Genomic DNA, 24,097 nt, shown 5'->3' on the forward strand with positions numbered 1-24,097 from the left:
CTTCCAGCTGCCTGCAATTACTGCGAGTTCAATTCTCACCAGGCTCAAGGTTGACTCAGCCTTCCTTTCTAAGATAGGTAAAATGAGGACCCAGTTTGTGGGGGCAATAAGCTGACTTTGTATAAAATATACAAAAGTATGAAGGCTACTGCTTAACACCTTGTAAGCCGCCCTGAGTCTCCGGAGAAGGGCGGCATATAAATCAAAAATTAAAATTAAAAAAAATAAATATATGCATTCTTATATATATTCATTTTATATATGCATATATACTGTGTTTCCCCGAAAATAAGACTGTCTTATTTTTTTTTTTTTGAACCCTGAAATAAGAGCTTGGCTTTATTGCCATGCGCTCAAAAGCCCGATTGGGCTTATTATCAGGGGATGTCTTATTTTGGGGGAGACAAGGTATATGCATTGTTTTCATTTCTACAGGAAAAAAAAATTGGCAGAGGCCAGTTCAAAGCGATGTATGCTTTGGCTGAAACATAGCAGAAATTTGCAGAACCGCATCTGAAATGAGCTTCTTTCCATTTTTCCATTCCTGTTCTGGGTAGTCCATATTCTCATCTAGTTTGATGAAAAGAAGGACCAGAGAAGACATGATAGCAGTGTTTCAGTGTCTCAGGGGCTGCCCCAAAGAAGAGGGAGTCAAGCTATTCTCCAAAGCACCTGAGGGTTAGGACAAGAAGCAATGGGTGGAAACTCATCAAGGAGAGAAGCAACTGAGAACTAAGAAGAAATTTCCTGACAGTTAGAACAATTAATCCATGGAACAACTTGCCTCCAGAAGTTGTGAATGCTCCAAGAATGGAAGTTTTCAAGAAGAGATTGGATAACCATTTGTCTGAAGTGGTGTAGGGTTTCCTGCCTAAGCAGAGGGTTGGACTAGAAGACCTCCAAGGTCCCTTCCAACTCTGTTATTCTATAGAAAGGAGCTTGGGAGAGCGTGAAGCAAGTTCAGGCAAGCCATTTTTTCACCTTGTTTTCACCTTAAAACAGTCACCTGAAAACAATTCAATTGGCATGTGGGAATTTCCACTGGAATGTTTCCCGTTTGGCTACAAACCCCTCTGAATAAACTAGGTAATATTTTTGTACGTGCCAAGTAAACACTTCAAACCACATACTTGCAGACTCTTGACTTATAATTAGGCCCTGGGTAATTCTCCTAGGTAGGTTTGCTCCATCTCTCCAAAAGAAACACCCTCCCCCATTGTTCATTGTGTAGCATATCTAAACATTGGACAGGAGAACCAGTTCTGCACTGACACACTGCTTGTCTATTACAGAGACGGCTGAAAGCGGACGCCAGGAAAGCGATTGGACAGCTGCAGCTGCGCACGTTAAAACAGGGAGACGAGGTACGGCACACAAAAGAACAAGGAAACGGATTCATCCTCTTTCCGTGCAGGTTGCACCGGTCTAAAAAAAAAAAAGGCGCCTGCCCAGCCTCCTCTTCTTACTGTTCCAGAAAATAACTATCTCCCTAGTTCGTTGGTTTTAAATGTCCTATGATGGCAGGGGTGGATTTCGACCGGTTCTGTCATCATGGACGCTCTATGCATGCGCTCACGTTTGCGAACTGGTAGCAAAGGTAAGTGAAGCCCACTACTGCAATGATGGTGAACCTTTTTGCCATCGTGTGCCAAAAGCGGGGGGAGCAGGGAGTGTCGCGCACATATGTGCCCACACCTGTAATTCTATGCGCCCCACTCCCCGTGTATGCGTGCGCGACCCCCTGCTTTGGCACACGGTGGCCCGGTAGGCCCATTTTTCGCCCTCCCCAGGCTCCAGAGCCTTTCTAGGAGGAGGGCAAAAGCAGCCTTCCCCACCTGCCCGGACGCCCTCCAGAGGCAGGAAACAGTCTGTTTCCCTACTTCCGGTGGGCCCAGAAGGCCCAAAAATCAGCGGGCCGGTACCCGCATGTGCGCCAGATCTGAGCTCACGTGCCCGCCGATATGGCTCCCTGTGCCACCAGTTCGCCATCACGCCACTACTTAGTGATGGTACACTTTTCGGCACCAAGTGCCAAAAAGGGCATGCTTGCACGCCTGGGCCACAACCCAGAAGAGGAGCTGCTCAGGGTACATGCGCCCACCCCCACCCCTGAAAATGAACTTCCGGTTTCAACTACTGAACTTCCGGTTTCAGCCAGCTATTCTTCCAGGTTTCTGATGTGCATGCGCATACAACAATCAGCTGGCAGGGGTGGATGCTCACACAGGAAAACGGACGACCAGCTCTTCTAGTTTCCAGCACTACTGCACACAAAAAAGGTCAGCTGATCGTCGTGCGCGCATGCGCACCAGAAACCCGGAAGAGCCACGCGTGTCATAGGTGCGCCATCACAGTCCTATAATGTCTCAATGTCGCCTGTTACGCAGGGCCAGTTTGACTCTCCCACCTGAGTTCCTTACAGCAAGGAAGAGGAGTTTGAACACAAGTCGGTGTGAAAAGAGAGAGAGAGAGAACCTGATTCGGAGGGTTGATTTTAAACAACGGTTTGGTCGAAGTTTGTTCAGGAGGTGGTGACTCGTTCGACGAATTACGCCCGGTTAATTTCCGGGAGCCAAAAATAAATAAATAAAAGGTTATATTGTGGCTCCAGGTTTATCTTTTTAATTTTAAAACGGGAGGGCAGTTCCAGAGGCAGACCCAAATAAAAACATCGGGTCTATTTATTGATTTGACTGGTATGTGACCCATCTCGCCTAGATTGTTGTTGTAGAACGGGTGTGTCATAAACTCACGTCGTCACATGATGTATCGTGACTCCCCCTCCCCCTCCGGTTGCTAAACCAGGGGTCGGTGTGGCCGGCGCTTGATGCATCCGGCCCGCAGGCCACAAGTTTGACACCCCTGTTGTAGAAGGTGTTGCTGTGTTTACTTGTTGCCTGTGTGTTTCTATAGATCAGGGATGGCTAACCTTTCTGCCATCACGTGCCAGGAAGGGGGGAGGGCGGGGGAGGTTCACGCGCGTGTGTGTCCACACCCATAATTCTATGCGCCCCGCCCTGCACATGCTCCTGGCACACGATGGCCCGGTAGGCCCGTTTTTCTTTCTCACCTGGCTCCAGATCCTCTCTCTGCATCTGGGGAGGGCGAAAACAGCCTCCCCCCTCAGGCCCTCCGGAGGCAGGAAACAGACTGTTTCCCTACTTCTGGTGGGCCCAGAAGGCCAGAAAATCAGCTGGTCTGTGGGCGCATGCACGCCAGAGCTGAGCTGGTGTGCCCATTGATATGGCTACGTGTGCCACCTGTGCCATAGGTTCGCCATCACGGCTATAAATCCTATTCTCAACTCGCAAAGCTTTGCTAGTCTGGGTCACAAGTTAATTAGGGCATTCGTCGGAGCCCTGGCACCTATTACTCTAACAACAGGGGTGTCAAACTCAAGGCTCACAGGCCGAATGCAGCCCACGGCGCTGCCCTGGAAACATCGAAGGACCGGCCCATGGTGCCTCTGCGAGCGAAAATGGAACTACTCCCCAGGTCTTTTTTCGCTGGCGGAGGGTTGCAGGAGGCCGTCGCAGCCGGAAACGGAGCTTGGGAGCCGTTTTTTGCTAGCAGAGCACTTGGGCCACCACAGATGCCCCCCTCCCTCACCCCGACACAAGTGATGTTGAGCTGGCCACGTCCACCCCGCCCCCCCCAAGGTCAAACGCAACCCTGATGTGGCCCTCAATGAAATCGAGTTTGACACCTCTGCTCCAGTGGTGGAATTCACTTTTTTTTTTTTACTACCGGATCTGTGGGCGTGGCTTCGTGGGCATGGCAGGGGAAGGATACTGCAAAATCCCCATTCCCTCCCCACTCCTGGGAGAAGGATACTGCGAAATCCCCATTCCCTCCACACTCCAGGGGAAGGATACTGCAAAATCCCCATTCTCTCCCCACTCCAGGGGAAGGATACTGCAAAATCTCCATTCCCTTCCCACGCCAGGGAAGGATACTGCAAAATCCCCATTCCCTCCCCACTCCAGAGGAAGGATACTGCAAAATCCCCACTCCCTCCACACTCCAGGGGAAGGATACTGCAAAAATCTCCATTCCCACCCCATTCTGGGGCCAGCCAGAGGTGGTATTCGCCAGTTCTCCAAACTACTCAAAATTTCTGCTACCGGTTCTCCAGAACCTGTCAGAACCTGCTGAATAGACCCCCTGCCCTGCTCTGACACCTTGCCTCTAGATCAGGGGTCCACTCCTGGGCCATGGACAAGGCCACGGCATGCCAAAAATGGGCCACGTAAACAAGCAAAAGTCCCAATCCGCAGGATGCAGGCAGCACGCAAACCTACGCCTGTTCTGGTCCATCGAAAAACTTCACGGAACTGGTCTCTGGCGCTAGTCTAGATCCGTGATGGCGAACCTATGGCACGCGTGCCACAGGTGGCACGTGGAGCCATGTCGCCTGGCACGCCAGCTTAGCTCCAGGAGTCTTTGGAGGCTGTGGACAGCAAAAAACATCACTTTCTGTCCAACTGAAAGTTGGGAAATGGGCCGTTTCAGGCCTCCGAAGGGGTGGGGAAGGCTGTTTTCGCTCTCCCCAGATGCATAGAGAGGATCTGGAGCCAGGTGTGAAAGAAAAACGGGCCATCACATGCCAAGAGCAGGGTGCGGGGCGGACCGTCCGTTCGAGGGGAAGTCAGCTGAGTCCCAGTCCCTCCCAATGTTGTACGTCCTCCGGTTAGTTGAACACAAGAAGAAATGTTTTCTTTGCTCTTCTTTTCTTTAAAGGAAACCGGACCCGATGCAGACAGCTGCGCGGTGTGCATTGAAGCCTACAAACCAAATGATGTCGTCCGAATTTTAACCTGCAAGTAGGTTAATTCTTTTTTTTTTTTCCCCCTCCCCAATCGTTAACCTTCTCCTGCTCGTTCTCCTTCTCTCTTCCTCTGTGCTCCTGGGGAGCTGTTTTCACTGGCTCAGCTTTTGTTTCTCATGACCGGTAATTGGCTCAAACAACACTTCTCAGTTGAGTTCAGATGTCATTGAACAGTCTAGATTGGGGGTGTCCAACCTTGGCAACTTTAAGACCCGTGGACTTCAACTCCCAGAATTCCCCCTGCCAGCAAGGAGAATTCTGGGATTTAAAGTTCACCAGTCTTAAAAGTTGCCAAGGTTGGAAATCTCTGGTCCAGAATGCTATAATTGCATTTAGCTTTGGATTACCATTTAAACATACATACATGCCCTGTTTCCCCCAAAATAAGACATTCCCCTGATAAGAAGCTCAATCGGACTTTTGAGTGCATGGCAATAAGGCCAAGTGCTTATTTCAGAGTTCAAAAAAATATAAGACAGGGTCTTATTTTCGGGGAAACACGGTACATACATGCATACATGTATAGATAGATATACATATATATAGAGAGAGAGAGATTATAGATATAAATTAGTTATAGATTAGGGGTAGGTAGGTAGGTAGATGATAGATAGATAGATAGATAGATAGATAGATAGATAGATAGATAGATAGATAGATAGATAGATAGATAGGACTATATTTTAAATAACTGCAGACTTAAATTCGAGATCTTTACATTTTGTTAGGTTCCTAAAATAACAAAAACATTTACATAAGAATATTCCTACAAGTAGACCTATATTACAATATGCATATCAAGACTCCCTATTTTAACTGTTGAATGATGATAAAGTTCTGGGCTCTTTTAAACAGCAATTGGATTTAAAAGACAACAAGACAAAAAGTACACCTGGTTTGGTATATTCCTGTACGATATGTGAGCAAACCTAGTAGTGATTGATTAGCACATCATGACTAAGCAAAACATAGCATAATGTGTGAACCAAGTCTCTCTCTCTCCCTCTCTCTCTCTCTCTCTCTCTCTCTCTCTCTCTCTCAGTATATAGATATAGATATAGATATATAAGCAAAAAAATGTTGCTCAGATCTGTTCAGTTGTGCTGTAAATTCTTTTCTTTTTCGTTCCCAGCCATCTGTTTCACAAGAGCTGTATTGATCCTTGGCTGCTGGAGCATAGGACCTGCCCCATGTGTAAATGTGACATACTCAAGGCTTTGGGAATTGAGGTAAACCTGTAGTTAAGTTACTCATTACCTGCTTTTTTTTTTTTTTTTTTTTTTGCTATTACCGGATTTGCTCGAGAAAACAACTGCAGTGCCCTTAATCCTCTTGGAAAGACATTTTCGCCCATTTACAAGGAGGAAACTTAACAACGGTTTCCATGCAAGTCCTCCACACCTGTTTCTAAGGTTGCTTTCCATGCAAAAAAAGGTTGCACGCTTAAGATGTTCTGTTCATTAACCCTCTTGGAAAGGCAATTAAAATCCCTTCGGGGAACAGTACACTAAACATACCATGTTTCCCTAAAAATAAGACCCTGTTTTATATATTCTTTTTGCCACCAAAAAAGGTACCAGATCTTATTTCTGGGGGGAATGTCGTCCACTGACTCATCTCCCTTGCGGAGCAGCACCCCTGGCCTTCTTTTTGCTGTCAGAGGCCTTCAGGAATTTCTTCCGCGATCAGCAAGGCTTTCCTGAAGACCTCTACAGCCGATAACAGAGTTCTGGATCGATCCAGAGCTCTATTATCAGCTGCAAAGGCCTTCAGGAAAGCTGCAGAAGAAATGGGCCAGCAAGGCAGGTGTCGTGGGGTGCGAGGCTTGGTTGCAGCTGTCCGAAGGTAAGTAGTAGGGCAGCTCCACCACCCCCTACATTCCCCACCCCAGCTTAATTTTTTCCCATGCACCCTGGAGTGGGCAGGATCTTAATTAGGGCTTATTTTGGGGGGTACGGCTTATATTGGTTGCACATGTAAAAATCAAGCTAGGACTTACTTTCTGAGTAGGTCGTATTTTCGGAGAAACGTGGTAGATGGCAAGAAGATAGCTTTTAGCTTTGCGGAAATCGCTTTATTTTGCTAACAAGTTTCTCCCCCTGAAATCCTACTTGACACAGGTGGACATAGAAGAGCGAGGAGAAGCTACTCAAGCCCCCGCGGCACCCAGTGAAGCCTCTAATGTCGCTTCGGCTAACGAAGAAGATAATCACAGCGAGACCGCCTCATCGGGGTACGCTTCCGTGCAGGGAACCGACGAACCGGCTCCGGAGGAGCGTGTTACTCCAGAGAGTAAGTTTCCTACGGCTCTCGCAAAATTACAATCACTCGGTTCTTTCTCTGGAGCAAGCATCCTTTTGGTTTTCCTTTGGCATTAAAAAAAAATTGGCCGGTGTCGGCTGCCCCCTGCTGGGGATTCAGTGGCACCACCACGAGGAGAGGGAATTTACATTCATTCCAGGGCTCAGTTCCTTTTTGCACAAAAGTAGGGATGACACTAGCAGATTGTCCTGGTGTCCAGTGTGTGTGTATGTGTGTGAGAGAGAGAGAGAGAGAGATTTCCCTTCAGTTGAGCTACGACAAATAGATTTGAACAGAACCACTGTAGTAATAGAAAATACCCCAAAGAAGCACAGCATATAAGGAGCTCTGTTCATAGCATTTATTTATCTATTTATTTACTTGTTTCCCACTTCCTTATTTCTTGCAAATAACTCAAGGCGGTGAACATACACAGCACAATTTCCTCCTCCTGTTTTTCCCAAGCAACAACCCTGTGAGGTAGGTTGGGCTAAAAGAGAGGGGACTGGCCCAATTGGATTTCATGCCTCAGGTGGGAGTAGAACTCGCTGTCTCTTAGTGGTTTTCATGTCTAAGGTGGGACTAGAACTCACCGTCTCCTAGTGATTGGCCCAAAGTCACCCAGCTGGCTTTCATGCCTAAAGTGGGACTAGAACTCACAATCTGATGATTGGCCCAAAATTATCCAGCTGGCTTTCATGCCTAAAGTGGGACTAGAACTCACAATCTCCTGGTGATTGGCCCAAAGTCACCCAGCTGGCTTTCATATCTTAAGGTGGGACTAGAACTCACAATCTCCTGGTGATTGGCCCAGAGTTATCCAGCTGGCTTTTGTGCCTACGCCAGGACTAGAATTCACCATCTCCCACTTTCTAGCCTGGTGCCTTTAACCACTAGACCAAACTGTCTCTCTGCTCTTATTAAACGCTGTGATTTGAGGAGCGGAGATGAAAGCGAGACAGAGAAACGTTACGATTCTTTTTTTTTTTTAAAGTCCCTTTGCTGAATAAAAGGCTGGATTTCCCAGGCATTCAGCTTTAAAGCTCTAGAAAACTATTCCGGCATCACGAACCCGGGAGTGTTTTCTGAAACTCCTGGATGTTGTTTTTATGTGCAGCCTTAAAAGACTTATTAACAGCAACTTTATTAATCCAGCCATCCCATAAACACAAGTGATTGGCTAAATCAGTGCAGATTATTGCTGCTGTTGGAAATACAGCAACAACTTTTATACCCTGTTTCCCCGAAAATAAGACCCAACCGGAAAATAAGCCCTAACCTGATTTTTCCGGGATGCTTGTAATATAAGCCCTATCCCAAAAATAAGCCTTGGTTATGATCGTCAACCAGACGGAGGCATTTAGTACTGTATTTTCCCCCCAAAATAAGACCTAACTGGAAAATAAGCCATAATGCTTCTTTCGGAGCAAAAATTAATATAAAACCCAGTCTTATTTTGGGGGAAACACGGTGCACACCTGTAAACCTTTTAAGCTACTAAATACGTGCAGCATTTTTTTTTAGACCTATCAAGACTCCGTCTCCATGAATTCCCAATGAGTAGGGCCATTGCAATATTGCATTTCTGATTTATCCTGACAAGATGGAGAAGCCTGGCGTAGCTCCTGAATTTCTGACCTAGGCTTCCTTAGAAAGTAAACAGCACAATCTTAGTCCCAGCAAATCTCTTTAATTCATACGGTTGTGAATGATTGTCATTCACAGTCCGAAAGGCTTCTCAAACAGTCTTTCAGAGGAGTGTTCATAAACACCCACCTTATCTCCCTTGGAATGCTGCCAGAGAATTAATTGCCACACGCAGGGCAAGGCCTAACTTAGCACAGAGTCAAACAGAATTTCCCAGAGCTTTTACCAGCCAGATGAACTAATTGCTTCCTGCAAAAGCTCACGTCCCGTTCGTGTCTCTTTTATGTCTTATGGGAGAGGCCAATCATCTCCAAGCCTTACTCCCAAGTCGACCCTGTTTTCATAATTGGTCCTGTCTCCTGGCAGCTCTGTGCATGTACACACTGGGAACAGGTTAACACTGTTCTTCTGCCTTGCTGATGTCAGACTCCGGAGAGTCCGGAGGCAGCAAAGAACTACCAGATGGCCTCGGCCCCTTCTCTGCCTCCAACTCAGAGCCATCATCCGAGCCTTCCCCAGACTCCAGAACTGGCCCACATTCCTCCCCAACCTCCTCACTGTCCGAATCTGCTGCCAGCTCTGCTGGCCGCTGACGGGCCACAATACCTGATTTAATTAATGAACTCTTTTAAAAATAAAAGCCAGCCTTTTAAGAAGAGGAACTTTAATAGTAGTTGAAGCAAATAATAGAAGTTGAATGAAAAGCCTTACTTTTGCACGATCCATTCTAGGATTTGGCTGTTATGATCTTGTTCGTAAACCAGCAAATCCTCAAATGGATCTTCCAAAGAAGGCTTTTGAGTGAAAATCCTCCTTAATAAAATTAAGGAACTGTAGAAGGCTAATAAGGATTATTGGCCTAGTTGGCAAAAACATCCCCCAGCAGATGATCTTTTCCGACTTGAAAAATTCAGTTTCTATTTTTTGAACTATTCAAACCGATCTACGAACTTAACAGCGTTTTAAGCCTATTAAGTCCTACCCTTTCTTTTAAAATTCCAATTAACGTCCCGGTTAAGCCTTCAAACCGCTTGGCATTGGAAGGTCAGTGGCTTGGCCGAAGCCCACCAGTTGTCACTGCAGCCACAGTCTTCTCGTTCGTAGAAGAGTTTCTTCTCTTCTCCCCGCGTCCTGCTAGCAGATAAAAGCTCTGAATTGAAAATTCAGAAATCAAAATCAAAATTGAAAACTGCACACATATAGACTGGGTGAAACCAGGCTTAATAGCAGTAACTGGGAGCGGGATCTCTGAGTCCCATCTCAAGGTCTCCCTGTAGCTCATGCCGTGTCAAACTCGAGTTCATTGAGGGCCGCATCAGGATTGTTTGACCTTGGGGGGGGCATGGCCCGCATGACATCACTCGTGTTGGGGGGCACCTGTGGTGGCCCGAGCGTTCTGCCAGTGAAAACGGGATACCGAGCTCCGTTTTCGGCTGGGATGACCTCTTGCAACCCTCTGCCAGCGAAAACGGAGCTCGGGAGGGCCACCCGTGGCCCTCTCGAGCTCCGTTTCTGCTGATAGAGGCACCGCGGGCCAGTCCGTCGCTATTTCCAGGATGGCCCCGCGAACCAGATCTAAGCACCCCAGGCCTTGAGTTTGACACCTCTGCTGTAGCTTGTACAAGAAATGTGACAGGCTGTGACAAGATAGCCAACCATCTTCTTCTCCTCTTCCTCCTCCTCCTCTTCTTCCTCCTCCTCCTCTTCCTTTCTCCAAAGGTGACCATCTCCGTCTTGTCAACGCTTCACAGACCCCGGATGTGGAGACGCTGCCCCATCTTGACAATCCCGCCTTCGAAGGGGACGAAACCCCAGAGCAGCCGGCGAAATCCTAGGTGCTGTTGGCGCAAGACTGCAGTTCGCTTGAGACACCAGCATCCCACTGCGATGACACCGCTAAGACTGATGTAGCAGCAATGTTCCCTTGAGACACCCACCCCCCCACCCCCTCACCCCCCCACCCCAAGATAAAATACACAATTTTAAGATTGCAATTTTCTGGAGTGGCCTGCCCATTCACTTTTTCCCTTCCTTCCTTCCTTCCTTCCTTCCTTCCTTCCTTCCTTCCTTCCTTCCTTCCTTCCTTCCTTCCTTCCTTCCTTCTTTCTTTCTTTCTTTCTTTCTTTCTTTCTTTCTTTCTTTCTTTCTTTCTTTCTTTCTTCCTTCCTTCCTTCCTTCCTTCCTTCCTTCCTTCCTTCTTTCTTTCTTTCTTTCTTTCTTTCTTTCTTTCTTTCTTTCTTTCTCTTTCTTTTCTTTTCTTTCTTGCTTTCTTTCTTTCCTGAATTAGTGTTTTAGTATTATTGTTCTTTTCTTCTGATGCCATCCAGGAAAAACCATCCTACCAAGACATCGGAGCGTTATCACTTTTTCCTGCAGTAGAATTTCAGCTGTTCATCCTACAGAAGCATTAACCCATTGGGGGGAAAAAAAGAAAATATATATCTATCTCTCTATATATCTACGTACCGATCTTCAAATTCAGTTTAAATGAATCGAGTTAGCTTTTGGAATAAATTTTAATCGTTCGGGTGTCGAAACCACTGGGTGTCTCTTTGCTGCTTTTCAGCACTGGTTTGAATTCGCTTGGCTTTTATGTAATTTTATTTTCCTTTCCTTGATTTTTTTTTTTTTTTTGAGAATCGCCTCTTGCCGCGTTAAATCGCCAAGCAATTTCAGCTTTCAATCTTGACGGTAAAAGACACTGGGAATATTTTCTTTCCACCCCTACCCCTTCACTGATTATAGAGCAAAATTGAACACTCTGAAACCAAATGGACATTGCAAAAACGTTCAAGGGAACAGAATGCAACTTATTTTGTATTGGGGTGGGGAGGAAAAGCTGCGTAAAATTTGCCCTGTGTTGTCGTTTTTTTGTTGTTGTTCTTGCAATCTTAACAAGCTGCCACACGGCCCAATGAATGGTCCAGTTTTTAGTTAGTGCTGCTCTTAACTTTGTCAGAGGCTTAAATAGGCCTCGCTCAAAGGGGATTATTTTGCTGTTGCTGCTGCTACTCCAAGGAAAACCGCTAAGTGAAGAGACCGAAAGAGTACTGTAAATATTCAGAATAGGCAATGCACGGACATGGCTAAACTGGAAATTAATGAATGGGTGAACTTTTAAAATTATTTTTCTAACGCGTAAAACGGGAATAAGGGAAACATAGGGTGCCTTTGCCTAGAGCCCAAAAACCTCCTCCACCAAAGTGAATTACCTATATTTAATAATGCACTTTATCTCGCGTCTGTGTTTCCGTTTCTGATTGCAAGTCTAGCTTAAGTTCGACGAACCGCGATAATACCTTTTGAAACTTTTTCCACGTTGATTCCGATAGGGGAAAAAAAAAAAATCAGTACGCCTTTCTCTCTTTTTGCATAGTGTTCAATGAAATTGTAAATATCTGATTTCTACTGAATTCCTTTGAATACAAAATGTAAATAAAGCTATACGACTGCCTGTTTAGGATGTTCTCTTTTTTTAAAAAAAAAATAATAATAATAAAAACAGTTGAATATAAGCTGGCGTCTGTTCGACAGTCTAACCCTAACGTTGCAGAAATCCAGACAGTTAAAATTGCTTCTCCTTCTTCTCCTTCTCCTTCTCGTTTTTCTCTTTTTCTTCTCCTTCTCCTCCTCCTCTTTCTTCTCCTTCTCCTACATCCATCATCGGACATTGGCGATCCTATTTTTATCAACAGCCGCACAAAAAAGTGCTGCTTATTTTTGTCCAAACCCAGTCCCTCAGTTTTTGAAGCCATGATATTCTTCTTCTGCCTGGACCTCGTTTGCCTTCAGTCTTTCCTTGGAGGATTAAGTGAAGGATGTTGTATTTTTCCAGATGTCGCATCCCATGTCCAAAATATTCTAACTTTTGCTTTTTAATGGTTTTGATGATTTCCCTCTGCTTTCCCAGGCGGCTTATTCCTTCCTCCTTTCTGATTTTGTCAACCCAGCTCCTACGTAACAGCCGCCTGTAAATTCCACATTTCAAATGCTTCTGGTCTCTTCAAGTGGATTTCTGGCAGAGACCCAATTCTCCACTCTGCAGAGCAGATTGCTTGGTAGTATACATCTCAACTTAAAAATTATTTCCATTCTTAAAAAAAAACCAGCTAGCTTAAGTAGGTAAGACATGAGAAATTAATTACCATGATATGAAGAGAAGCCATCTAGGAACTGATTACCATACAGATGGTAATTTTTTTTTTTAAATAGGTTTTTTTTATCCAGGTTGTGGGGAGATTTGTCTAAATAGCTGCAGATTTGGGTGCATAAAACACTTCTGATTTAAGGCAAGAATTGTAGCGGTTGTTAGGTAACACCAGAAAAATAGGATAAAGCGAATGCATATTTGACATTACATGTTTTGACAGCAGCAAGAACTGTATTTGCACAAAACTGGAAGAACGAGCTGAAACACCCACAGAAGAAGATATAATTTAAAAAATATTAGATTGTGCAGAAATGGACAGATTAACACTGTCGATAAAAGAAAAGGAAGACACAGAGTACTATCGGGAATCCTGGATGTTGTATACAGCCACAGGTGAATGTGATTTCCGAGACGGCAGGAGGTTGCAAGTTTCTCCGGCTGTTACCTGTGACTCCACCTGTTCCCACCTGAGGAACCGAAAGGTCCTGGAGTAACAACGGCAACGGGGACTCCTGGGATCGCTGTTGCTAAGCGATGCGGTCATTAACGCCTTGTTATTATTAGGTATTACATTTGTTCGCTGCCCATCTGACGCCGAGCGAGTGGCTCTCCATGTTAGAAAATAATAAATACAACCAACATGTATACCGTAAGAGCCAAAACACTCCTTAAGATGCGGATGTGCTTAGCAACGGAATTTCAGGCACCGATAGCCATCGTTAATGTGAGGACTGCCTGTAGAGGAAATGAGATGGTTGGCAGCATAGAGAGCTGGATTATTGCCAATAATGACAGACGCCAAATTCTGGGAATTGTAACACATACACACACCTTTAAAGGCATAGAAAGAGAGAGAGAGATGGATGGATGGATAGATGGATAAAGGGATGGATGGATGGATGGATGGATGGATGGATGGATGGATGGATGGATGGATGGATAAAGAGATGGATGGATGGATGGATGATCGATTGATAGATGATAGATAGATAGATAGTGATAGGTACCCTGTTTTCCCCAAAATAAGACACACCCTGATAAGCCCAATCGGGCTTTTGAGCGCATGGCAATAAGGCCAAGCGCTTATTTCAGGGTTCAAAAAAATATAAGACAGGGCCTTATTTTCGGGAAAACATGGTATGTATGGTGGGGAATTCTGGGAATTGAACTCCTCCTGCCATCTTTAAAGCTGCATGCATGCTGGGGAATTCTGGGAATTGAAGTCCCCCCCCCCTCCTCTAAAAAAGAGGCATGCTGGCTACGTTTTGGGAGCTGAAGGCCCCCTCCTCCTTCAAAAGGGCATGCTGGCTGGGGAATTCTGGGAATTGAAGTCCCCTCCCACCTTTAAAGATGCATGCTGGCTGACTTTTGGAAGCTGAAGCCCCCTTCCCACTTTAAAAGGGCATGCTGGCTGGGGAATTCTGGGAATTGAAGCCCCACCTTTAAAGACATACGCGTGCTGGGGAATTCTGGGAAATGAAGCCCCCTCTCCTCTAAAGAGGCATGCTGGCTGACTTTTGGGAGCTGAAGCCCTCCTCCCTTTTCAAAAGGGCATGCTGGCTGGAGAATTCTGGGAAATGAAGCCCCCTCCCACCTTTAAAACCGCATGCATGCTGGGGAATTCTGGGAATTGAAGTCTTCCCCCCCCTCTAAAGAGAAATGTTGGCTGACTTTTGGGAGCTGAAGGCCCCCTCCTCCTTCAAAAGGGCATGCTGGCTGGAGAATTCTGGGAAATGAAGCCCCCTCCCACCTTTAAAACCGCATGCATGCTGGGGAATTCTGGGAATTGAAGTCTTCCCCCCCCTCTAAAGAGAAATGTTGGCTGACTTTTGGGAGCTGAAGGCCCCCTCCTCCTTCAAAAGGGCATGCTGGCTGGGGAATTCTGGGAATTGAAGTTCCCCTCCTCCCACCTTTAAAGACATACACGTGCTGGGGAATTCTGGGAATTAAAGCCCCCCCCCCATTCTCTAAAGAGGCATACTGGCTGGCTTTTGGGAGCTGAAGCCCCCTCCCCTTTCAAAAGGACCTGCTGGCTGGGGAATTCTGGGAAATGAAGTTCCCCTCCTCCCACCTTTAAAGACATACACGTGCTGGGGAATTCTGGGAAATTAAACCCCCCCTCCTCTAAAGAGGCATACTGGCTGGCTTTTGGGAGCTGAAGCCCCCTCCCCTTTCAAAAGGACCTGCTGGCTGGGGAATTCTGGGAAATGAAGTTCCCCTCCTCCCACCTTTAAAGACATACACGTGCTGGGGAATTCTGGGAAATTAAACCCCCCCTCCTCTAAAGAGGCATGCTGGCTGGCTTTTGGGAATTCTGAAGCCCCCTCCCCTTTCAAAAGGACCTGCTGGCTGGGGAATTGTGAGCATAGAAAACCCCCTCCCACCTTTAAAAACACACGCATGCTGGGGAATTCTGGGAAACGAAGAGGGCCCAAAGTGGTCAAAACAGGAACCCCCCCCCCAACCCCCTCTCCCCTCCCCCCCTCCCTTCCCCAAAGCCACCGACAGCTGCCGCCTAGCCCGCCTCCCTGACCTGCCTATCTTCTCCCTAGCCCCGCCCCCGCGCGCGGGGCACGCCGGGGCTCGTAGTGCGTCCCTCCGCCCCGGGAGGCGGCGAGCCCCGGCGGAAGCGCCGCCGGCACTCCATTTCCCGGCGAGCGCCGCGGGTGGGGTGGGCGGTGCGAGGAGGCCGGCCCCGCCCCGTCCAGCTGAGCCCGGGCTGGGTGGCGGCGGCGGCGGCGGCGGCGATGTGGCTGAAGCCCGAGGAGGTGCTGCTGAAGAGCGCGCTGCGGCTCTGGGTGCAGGAGCGATGCAACCGCTTCTTCGTGCTGCAGCGGCGCCGGGGAGGCGGCCAGGAGGGCGGCGGAGGGGGCGGACTGACCGGTAAGCGCGCGGCTCCGGCTCAAGGAAGGGGGGGGGGCGCTTCCCTTCCCTCCCCTCCCCCACTCACCCACTCCCCCCCCCACGGCGTCCTACGGCCGGCCCTGCCAGGTGGGCCAGGAGGGAGGAGGGGGTCCTGTTTTGCATTGTCTTTCCCTTCCCCTTCCCCCCCCTCCCATGCCATCCTCCTGTTGGCCCTGCCAGGTAGGCCAGGAGGGAGGAGGGGGTCCTGCTTTGCACTGTCCTTCCCTCCCCCTCCCCCTTTTATCCTCCTGCCGGCCCTGCCATGTAGGCCACGAAGGAGGGGGTCTTGCTTTGCATTGCCCTTCCTTCTCCTTCCACCCCCCCCTGTTATAATCCTGCCGGCCCTGCCAGGTAGGCCAGGAGGGAAGGGGGGGTGTTCAACTCCGGGGGTCAGCCTTTGCATTGTCCTTTCCTCCCCACTCCCTCTCCCTCTCCCCCCTCCATGGCATTCTCCTGCCGGCCCTGCCAGGTGGGCCAGGAGGGAGGGAGGGTCCTGCTTTGCATTGTCCTTCCCTTCCCCTTTCCCCTGTTATCCTCCTGGCAGCCCTGCCAGGTAGGCCAGGAGGGAGGAGGGGGTCCTGCTTTGCACTGTCCTTCCCTCTCCCCATCCCCAGTGGCATCTTTTCTGCCGGCCCTGCCAGGTAGGCCAGGAGGAAAAAGGGGGTCCTGCTTTGCATTCTCCTTCCCCCTCCCCCTGTTATCATCCTGCCGGCCCTGCCAGGAGGGAGGGGATCCTGGTTTGCACTGTCCTTCCCCCTCCCCCTTTTATCCTCCTGCCAGGTAGGCCAGGACGGAGGGTGGGGTCCTGTTTTACATTGTTCTTCCCTCTCCCCATCCCCAATGGCATCCTTTCTGCCAGCCCTGCCAGGTAGGCCAGGAGGGAGGGGGGGTCCTGCTTTACATTCTCCTTCCCCCTCTCCTTCCCCCTCCCCCTGTTACGATCCTGCCGGCCCTGCCAGGTGGGCCAGAAGAGCCGGGGCCCTGTTTTACACTGTCCTTCCCTCCCTCTCCCCCTGTTATCATCCTGCCGGCCCTGCCAGGTGGGCCAGGAGGGAGGGAGGGTCCTGCTTTGCACTGTCCTTCCCTCCCCCTGCCCCTTTTATCCTCCTGGCGGCCCTGCCATGTAGGCCACGAAGGAGGGGGTCTTGCTTTGCATTGCCCTTCCTTCTCCTTCCACCACCACCCTGTTATAATCCTGCCGGCCCTGCCAGGTAGGCCAGGAGGGAATGGGGGGTGTTCAACTCCGGGGGTCAGCCTTTGCATTGTCCTTTCCTCCCCACTCCCTCTCCCTCTCCCCCCTCCATGGCATTCTCCTGCCGGTCCTGCCAGGTAGGCCAGGAGGGAGGGAGGGTCCTGCTTTGCATTGTCCTTCCCTTCCCCTTTCCCCTGTTATCCTCCTGGCAGCCCTGCCAGGTAGGCCAGGAGGGAGGAGGGGGTCCTGTTTTGCACTGTGCTTCCCTCTCCCCATCCCCAGTGGCATCTTTTCTGCCGGCCCTGCCAGGTAGGCCAGGAGGAAAAAGGGGGTCCTGCTTTGCATTCTCCTTCCCCCTCCCCCTGTTATCATCCTGCCGGCCCGGCCAGGAGGGAGGGGATCCTGGTTTGCACTGTCCTTCCCCCTCCCCCTTTTATCCTCCTGCCAGGTAGGCCAGGAGGGAGGGTGGGGTCCTGTTTTACATTGTTCTTCCCTCTCCCTATCCCCAGTGGCATCCTTTCTGCCAGCCCTGCCAGGTAGGCCAGGAGGGTGGGGGTCCTGCTTTACATTCTCCTTCCCCGTCTCCTTCCCCCTCCCCCTGTTACGATCTTGCCGGCCCTGCCAGGTGGGCCAGAAGAGCCGGGGCCATGTTTTACACTGTCCTTCCCTCCCTCTCCCCCTGTTATCATCCTGCCGGCCCTGCCAGGTGGGCCAGGAGGGAGGGAGGGTCCTGCTTTGCACTGTCCTTCCCTCCCCCTGCCCCTTTTATCCTCCTGGCGGCCCTGCCAGGTAGGCCACGAAGGAGGGGGTCTTGCTTTGCATTGCCCTTCCTTCTCCTTCCACCACCCCCCTGTTATAATCCTGCCGGCCCTGCCAGGTAGGCCAGGAGGGGGGGGTGTCCTGTTTTACATTGTTCTTCCCTCTCCCCATCCGCAGTGGCATCCTTTCTGCCAGCCCTGCCAGGTAGGCCAGGAGGGAAGGGGGGGTTCTTCAACTCCGGGGGTCGGCCTTTGCGTTGTCCTTTCCTCCCCTCTCCCTCTCCCCCCTCCATGGCATTCTCCTGCCGGTCCTGCCAGGTAGGCCAGGAGGGAGGGAGGGTCCTGTTTTACATTGTTCTTCCCTCTCCCCATCCCCAGTGGCATCGTTCTGCCCGCCCTGCCAGGTAGGCCAGGAGGGAGAGGGTCCTGCTTTGCATTCTCCTTCCCTCTCCTTCCCCCTCCTCCTGTTATCATCCTACTGGCCCTGCCAGGTGGGCCAGGAGGGAGGGGGTCCTGTTTTGCACTGTCCTTCCCTTCCCCTTCCCCCCTCCCATGGCATCATCCTACCGGCCCTGCCAGGTGGGCCAGGAGGGCGAGAGGATCCTCAACTCCGGGGGCCAGGCTTTGCATTGTCCTTACTTCCCCCTCTCCCTTCCCCCCCCTCCCGTGGCATCCTCCGGCCGGCCCTGCCAGGTGGGCCAAGCGAGCGGGCGTCCTGCTTTGCATTGTTCTTCTCTCTCCCCACCCCCACTGGCATCGTTCTGCCCTCCCTGCCAGGTAGGCCAGGAGGATGTGGTTCCTGCTTTGCACTGTCCTTCCCTCCCACTTCCCTCCTCCCCCCTCCCATGTAGGACAGGAGGAAAGGGGGGGGTTCCTCAACTCCGGGGGTCGGCCTTTGCGTTGTCCTTTCCTCCCCACTCCCTCTCCCCCCTCCATGGCATCCTCCTGCCGGTCCTGCCAGGTAGGCGCGAGTCCTGTTTTGCATGGTTTTTCCCTCCCACTCTCCCCCCCCCCACATGGCATCCTCCTGCCAGCCCTGCCAGGTGGACCCTCATGCGGGTGGGGGTCCTCAGCTCCGGGGATCCGGGGGTCCAGCTTTGCACTGGGGCTGGAGGGCTGGCTGCCCCCTTTCCCCTCCGCCTCCCGACCCAAGACAGCCCTGCCAGGGAGGCCGGGGAGAGGGGGAGTGTGGCATGTGTTCTCAAGCCCCCCCCCCACGTCCTTGCAAGAGGGTCCCCTTCCTGGACCCCCTAAAGAAATCAGCCTGAAAAGTGGGGCTGCCTGGCAAGGATGAGTGGGCGGCCCAGGCTGGAATATAATTTAGAGGCTGTATGAAGCTGTAGAGGCTTTCAATTAGCGGATGGTGCTAGGTAGCCAGTGCCTTGTGTGGGAGAAGTATCCGTTGCTGCTGATTTTTTTATTCCTAGGTTTTAGCTAGGAATAAAATTTGCCCAAATCCGACCAGATAAGCTCCCTTTTCCTCTTTCATTTTTAGCCATTAGCCTCCTGTATCTCCACCTCCCTTCTTAGTGGCAGTCAATTAACAGCTGACCAGACCTCTGTTCCTCTAAATGTGCCTTCTAAGATTTTATTTTATAATAAAATCCACCTTATTATGAAAGAGGTGAGCTGGCATCTTTCGTTGTCCAATTTTTAAAGGATGCTCGGAGTCCATTGAAGCTCACGCCGACTGCTTCAGGGACTCCGTCCAGCCACCTCGTTCTCTGCCGTCCCCTTCTTCTCCTTTTGCCCTCCATTGTTCCCAGCATTGGGCTCTTCTCCAGGGAGTCCTTCCTTCTCATCAGGTGGCCAAAGGATTTGAGTTTCCTCTTCAGGATCTGGCCTTCTAAAGAGCGGTCAGGGTTGATCTCCTCTAGGACTGACCGGTTGGATCGCCTTGCAGTCCAAGGGACTCACAGGAGTCTTCTCCAGCACCAGAGTTCAAAGGCCTCCATTCTTTGGCCTTCTCAGCCTTTCTTATGGTCCAACTTTCCCAGCCATCCATTGCAACTGGGAAAACCATCACCTTGACTATACGCACTTTTGTTGGCAGGGTGATGTCTCTGCTTTTTCATATGCTGTCCCCAGGAGCAAGCGTCTTTTAATTTCTTATAGCCTTGACTATACACACTTTTGTTGGCAGGTTGCTATCTGTAACCCCATTCAATTGAAGCTGGTTAAACCACAATTGAGTTTTAAGACCAGAGTCTCATCAAGAATCGTTTTCTCTGGGAAAGTTCAGCCTGATGGTCGAAAACATTGCGTCATTGTCTCAAAGGTGCTTTTCTTTTCCCCAAGAAGTAACTGGACTTTCTGGTTTTTTTTTTCTTTGAAAACGTTTCGCTTCTCATCCGAGCTCTGAGCTGAAGAAGCTTTATTATTATTTATTTATTTTATTAGTTCAATTTATATGCCACCCTTCTCCGGAGACTCAGGGCGGCTTACAATGCGTTAAGCAATAGCCTTCATACTTTTGTATATACCTGCTTAGTAGGGCTTTCGCCCCCTCCCTAAGCGGTGTTCTTTTTTATACAAAGTCAGCTTATTGCCCCCCACAATCCAGGTCCTCATTTTACCTACCTCAGAAGGCTGAGTCAACCTTGAGCCTGGTGAGATTCGAACTTGCAGTAATTGCAGGCAGCTGGTGCTAGTTAACAGCGCTTTAGTCCGCTGCGCCGCCAAGGCTCTTCATCCAAGCTTCTTGGATGAGAAGCGAAACGTCTTCAAAGAAAAAAACCCAGAAAGTCCAGTTGCCTCTTGAAAAAAGTACCTTTGGGGCAACCATGACCTGGAGGACTGGGAAATCTCCACAGATTCACTGCCTCTTGATCTGCCTGGAAGGGGAAATATTGCAAGAGCTGTCCTTGGGGTGATCAACTTAGAACTAAGGAGAAACTTCCTGACAGTGAGAACAATTAATCATCGGAACAACTTGCCTCCAGAAGTTGTGAATGCTCCAACACTGGAAGTTTTTAAGAAGATGTTGGATAACCATTTGTCTGAAGTGGTGGAGGGTTTCCTGCCTAAGCAGGGGGTTGGACTAGAAGACCTCCAAGGTCCCTTCCAGCACTGTTATTCCAAACAAACCATATTTGTTTGATCTTCTCTCTTGCTGTGGTTGTGCAAGCCAGGTCTTGCAGTATTCAGAGTTCGAAGTGTGTTGTTTATTTTGTGACCAACCTGGACTTCAAAGCAACGTTTTGCTGGACAAGGTTAATATCAATCTCACCAGGGGCTGGAAGTGGGTCACTCATTTCCCCCGAATGACCGAGGAGGCAGCCAATTCTTAATAGGAACAAACCAATTTTGGGGGTCCGTTTCAGATTGCCTATTGAAGCCCAAAGTGATGACCTGAACGATTGTGTATTACTGTTCTTCTTCTCTTCCTTACTAGTATCGATCTCTTCCCACTTACGACTATAACCATGTTGCTTGTCTCTTTCAATTTATATTGTTTTTATTTGTTTCCTAGTACGATTTGATAGCTTATTAGTAACCTCGACTATCACTAAGTGTTGTATCTTTTTATTCTCAATGAATGTATTTTATTCTCCTTATGTACACTGAGAACAGATGCACCGAAGACACATTCCTTGTGTGTCCAATCCCACTTGGCCAATAAAGAATTTTATTCTATTCTATTCTATTCTATTCTATTCTATTCTATTCTATTCTATTCTATTCTATTCTATTCTATTCTATTCTATTCCATTCCATTCCATTCCATTCCATTCCATTCCATTCCATTCATTCTTATTCTACTCTACTCTACTCTACTCTACTCCTATCCTATCCTACCCTACCCTACCCTACCCTACCCTACCCTACCCTACCCTACCCTACCCTACCCTACCCTACCCTACCCTATCCTATCCTATCCTATCCTATTCTATTCTATTCTATTCTATATTCTACTCTACTCTACTCTACTCTACTCTACTCTATTCCATTCCATTCCATTCCATTCCACTACATTTTATATTCTCTACTCTACTCTACTCTATTCTACTCTACTCTATTCTACTCTATTCTGAGTGAGAAAGTCGGATAAAGATGACAGATAAGGCATTGGCCTGATGGAAGTGAACCTTTCTAATGCCTTTATATATATTCTTGTTTGTTTTTTTTTCCCTGCCCCTATTTCGGAGGTGATTGGTTTTGCAGCTAACATACCTTCCCCAGCCTCTGAAATATTAATGGCCTTGGCCAGTTCCTAAGTGTTTGCTGTTCGTCTTATTCCAAGAAGAGACATCGCCAAAGTTAAAAAAAAAAAAAAAAAAAAAAAACCACAATAATTTAGCTAAGGTTGATGGGTTTGAGTCACAGGTTTTTCTTTATGACTAATACTGCGGATTTACAAACCTCTCTTCAGCCAGTGAAAGTCAGCGCCGATCATATTTCCCTGTTCATTCACTTCTTCCATAATTCATGTCCTGCAAGAGGCAAAGGTATTCATTTCGGCTTTTTTAAAAAAAAAATAAAAAAAATTAAAAAAATAACATATACTTCATCTCGCCCTTCCTATGTTCCATTTTCCTTTTGAGAAGCATCTCGGAAAGGAGAACGGGAAAACGCTTCTCCTGTTATTCTGAGCCCAAAATAGGAATCTTTAGACTTCGTTTTAACAGTTTTACTTCTCGGTAACTTGAGTCTCCCTCCGAAGACCGTTGTCGAAGTGTCATTTTTAATATTACAAGAGGAGACAAAGAGGAGATAAAACCTCTGACTAAGGACGATATTTACATCTGACGAAACAGGACGTCGGATATTTATTCTCCGAGGACTTTCATATCCTTTCCTGCCTGAATCATCATTTATTTATCATTAGACATATAGCCGGCTTTTATTCCTAATAATAACAGTAACAGAGTTGGAAGGGACCTTTGGAGGTCATGTAGTCCAACCCCCCGCTCACGCAGGAGACTAGGGATTCGAACCGCCAAACTGACGACCTTTCTGATCGACAAGCTCAGCGTCTTAGCCACTGAGCCATCTTGAATTCACCGAAATGTTATTTGTACATCTCCAGGCGATGTATATATAACGCTTCCGTTTATTTCTCTACCCAGCAGCCACCCTGCCGTAAATTTAACAGATTTAACAGATTACCGAGTTGGAAGAGACCTTGAAGGTCATCTATCCCAACCCCACCCACCCGCCCAAGCAGGAGACCCTAGACCCGCGATGGCGAATCTATGGCACACGTGCCACAAGTGGCACGTGGAGCCATATCGGTGGACACGCGAACTCAGCTGATTTTCGGGCCTTCTGGGCCCACCGGAAGTAGGGAAACAGGCCGCTTCCTGCCTCCAGAGGGGCGGGGAAGTCCCGTTTTTTGTTCTCCCCAGGCTCCAGAGCCTCTCTAAGAGCCTGGGGAGGGTGAAAATGGCCTTCCCCACCCCCTGGAGGCCCTCTGGAGGCCTAGAGAGGCTCTGGAGCCTGGGGGGAGCAAAAAACGGGCCTACTGGGCCCACCATGCATTCGCATGCCAAAAGTGGGGGGAGAATGGGGGGGCCGCGTGCGCATGCAAGGGGGCCGGGCCCATAGAATTAGGTTAGCCATCACTGCCCTAGACCCTAAATTAAACCTCACACATTTACAGAAGGAGACAGCAATTAAACCCGCCTTATCGTGAATTAAATATAGATAGTCCTTGACTTAGGAATTTCTGTTCCTAAGCGAGACGGTTGTTAGGCTGCCTCATTTTACGACCTTGCTGGCCACAGTCATTAAGTGAATCACTGCAGGAACCCGGTTGTTAAGTGCAACTGGCTTCCCCCTTGACTTTTGCTTGTCAGATGGTCGCAAAAGGGGGATTGCGTGACCCCAGGATGCCACAGCCGTCAAAAATATGAGTTGCCAAGCGGCTTGAGTTTTGATCCCCTGATTGTGGGAATGCTGCGACGGTCATAAGTGTGAAAAACAGTTATAAGTCACTTTTTTCCCCCATTTTAAAATTCTCTACAATATTTATCTTTCATGAACAATTAAGTATTTCCCAAATTTCCATTCTTGGAAACGGTCACTAAGCGAGATGCTAAGTTGAGGATATAGTTTAATAATTTGGTTTTGCTACAGCTCTACTGTCCTTGCTAACTTTTGGCACGTGCCTCTTCCGTCAGCCAGAGAAATGGTATTTCTTTATCATGTTTTTAGCGTGACGTGCATCGGTTTTTTGAAGTAGACTAATACCTGCCAGGCTCCAAAACTTTCAAAGACTTTTTTTAAAAAATTGCTATTTGCTTTTCTTAACCGCTGATTCTCTCTCTCCTCCTGGGTGTGTATTTGCAAAGGTTTTTGCAAGACCAGTTCCGTCA

General features: G+C 48.6%; 2 protein-coding genes across 4 annotated transcripts in view; both read left to right on the top strand.

The window, feature by feature from the left end:
- Positions 1 to 12,234, top strand: part of RNF128 (ring finger protein 128) — a 54,616-nt gene extending 42,382 nt beyond the window's left edge. For 2 of the 3 annotated variants that reach the window (XM_060681663.2, XM_060681662.2), the window contains exons 3-7: positions 1,293 to 1,364; positions 4,741 to 4,823; positions 5,961 to 6,057; positions 6,949 to 7,120; positions 10,496 to 12,234. In XM_060681663.2, coding sequence (XP_060537646.2) covers positions 1,293 to 1,364; positions 4,741 to 4,823; positions 5,961 to 6,057; positions 6,949 to 7,120; positions 10,496 to 10,611 — 540 coding nt within the window. In that variant the 3' untranslated portion in view covers positions 10,612 to 12,234. The remainder of the gene's footprint in view (positions 1 to 1,292; positions 1,365 to 4,740; positions 4,824 to 5,960; positions 6,058 to 6,948; positions 7,121 to 10,495) is intronic. The other variant, XM_060681664.2, reaches the window with a different exon arrangement.
- A 3,262-nt stretch (positions 12,235 to 15,496) lies between these two features.
- TBC1D8B (TBC1 domain family member 8B) overlaps positions 15,497 to 24,097 on the top strand; it is a 38,247-nt gene continuing 29,646 nt past the window's right edge. The window contains exon 1 of the mRNA XM_060681665.2: positions 15,497 to 15,809. Coding sequence (XP_060537648.2) covers positions 15,674 to 15,809 — 136 coding nt within the window. The 5' untranslated portion in view covers positions 15,497 to 15,673. The remainder of the gene's footprint in view (positions 15,810 to 24,097) is intronic.

Source organism: Pantherophis guttatus, chromosome 12, assembly GCF_059756535.1.
Source record: "Pantherophis guttatus breed Tessera chromosome 12, ASM5975653v1, whole genome shotgun sequence".
Lineage (NCBI taxonomy): Eukaryota > Metazoa > Chordata > Lepidosauria > Squamata > Colubridae > Pantherophis > Pantherophis guttatus.